The 1361-nt window shown below is 47.9% G+C and overlaps 1 protein-coding gene across 1 annotated transcript; it reads right to left on the bottom strand.

The window, feature by feature from the left end:
* Window positions 1–726: 726 nt before the first annotated feature.
* PAAG_11412 (hypothetical protein) lies at window positions 727–1281 on the bottom strand (the record flags this gene model as incomplete). The annotated part of the gene is made up of 1 exon (XM_015847066.1): window positions 727–1281. One exon carries the CDS (start codon window positions 1279–1281, stop codon window positions 727–729), a length of 555 nt encoding a protein of 184 aa, XP_015703328.1.
* Window positions 1282–1361: the final 80 nt, after the last annotated feature.

Below are 1361 nucleotides of genomic sequence, written 5' to 3' on the forward strand. Positions count from 1 at the left end.
AGGAGGCCAGAGGAAGAGTCTGATACGTTACGATAGGGACGCAGGTCTCAGCATCAACAGCCCTTCTGAGTTGGTTGCCTTTACAAAGGTTGTTCAGCCTACGGAGCAGTTTGCGGGGATTGCGCCAGCTTCAGGTCAGCAACCTTTGGGGCAGCTATGGCCGGATCACGTGATGTCAACCTCCCATCAGCAAATGTTTAAAGGGCCTTTTACATACGAAGAGGAGAGTTCGGTTGGATAAATTAATTTACGTTCAATGAACCTGAACGGACCCTTGTGGTTAGGTAGCTATTTAGATATAATTCGCAGCACTACTCCAACCACAGGATCTAAGAGAAATGATTTTAACACCCCAGAGATGCACAGGAAAACCCTCTATTTTGTATCGGAGTGATAGATCCATCCCAATGCACAGGAAAAAGGGAAAAAGAAGGGAAAAAGGAAAAAAGAGAAAACATGTGCCCTACATATCCCACCGTCTAAATATCTACTTAAAAAACGCCAACATCGGCATTCAGATACACGCTTGTATATGCATAAGTCTATAAAAGGAAAACACAATACCTTGAAACATAACACATCAGACGCCCCCACCCAATGTTTCATAGAAGTTCCAAAAAAAAAAAATTACCAAGAGAAGAAATATACATAATAACAACAATTGCGACCTCCCATAGTTGATAGCAACCTGCATGCAATCAATTAACATCAGGGGAGAAATAGAAATTAATACAGTACGCCACGATACTCCTCATAAGACGTATCTTCATGACCCCGGCGCGTCGCAGGTGGTCCATGAGAAGTACCAGTACGATTCGACCCCCATCGATCATACGACGCAATATCAGTGGATGATCGAACAGGTGGAGTCTCGATGTTGTTGAGAAGGTGATTTTCGCTCTCGTTATTCGACATGTTGTAGAACGGCCGTATCTGGCCCTCCGACGTCCCCTGCCGACTCAAAGGGGGCCGTGCCATTCTAGGAACTACCGGCATAGTCTTGCTCTCAGGCGTCCTCGCGTGCCCATGAGGGTTTGTTCCATCTTCCGGCACTTCTCCGCCGCCAATGCTCAGCCGTGAGGCACGAACAGGCGATGGCGATCGCGAGGAAGCCGGCGTATCCAAATCATTAAAAAAGCTCCTTGGCGTGTGGGACCGCTCACTTATCAAATCCTCCGGCCGCCCGTAGATGCCACCGCCAAACTCATCCCGGAATTCAGGCCTGTCTTTGAAATAGGAAAAGTCAAGCTGGTTTCTCAGGGACCATTTCAAACGGTGCATTGGCCGGTGGTCGATATGCTCTGCCCGGTTCGTTCGAGGACATGTTGTGCAGTGCGATATCGGAGTACTCGCCTGTGATG

Source organism: Paracoccidioides lutzii (genome assembly GCF_000150705.2).
Source record: "Paracoccidioides lutzii Pb01 unplaced genomic scaffold supercont2.4, whole genome shotgun sequence".
NCBI classification, from domain to species: Eukaryota; Fungi; Ascomycota; class Eurotiomycetes; order Onygenales; family Ajellomycetaceae; genus Paracoccidioides; species Paracoccidioides lutzii.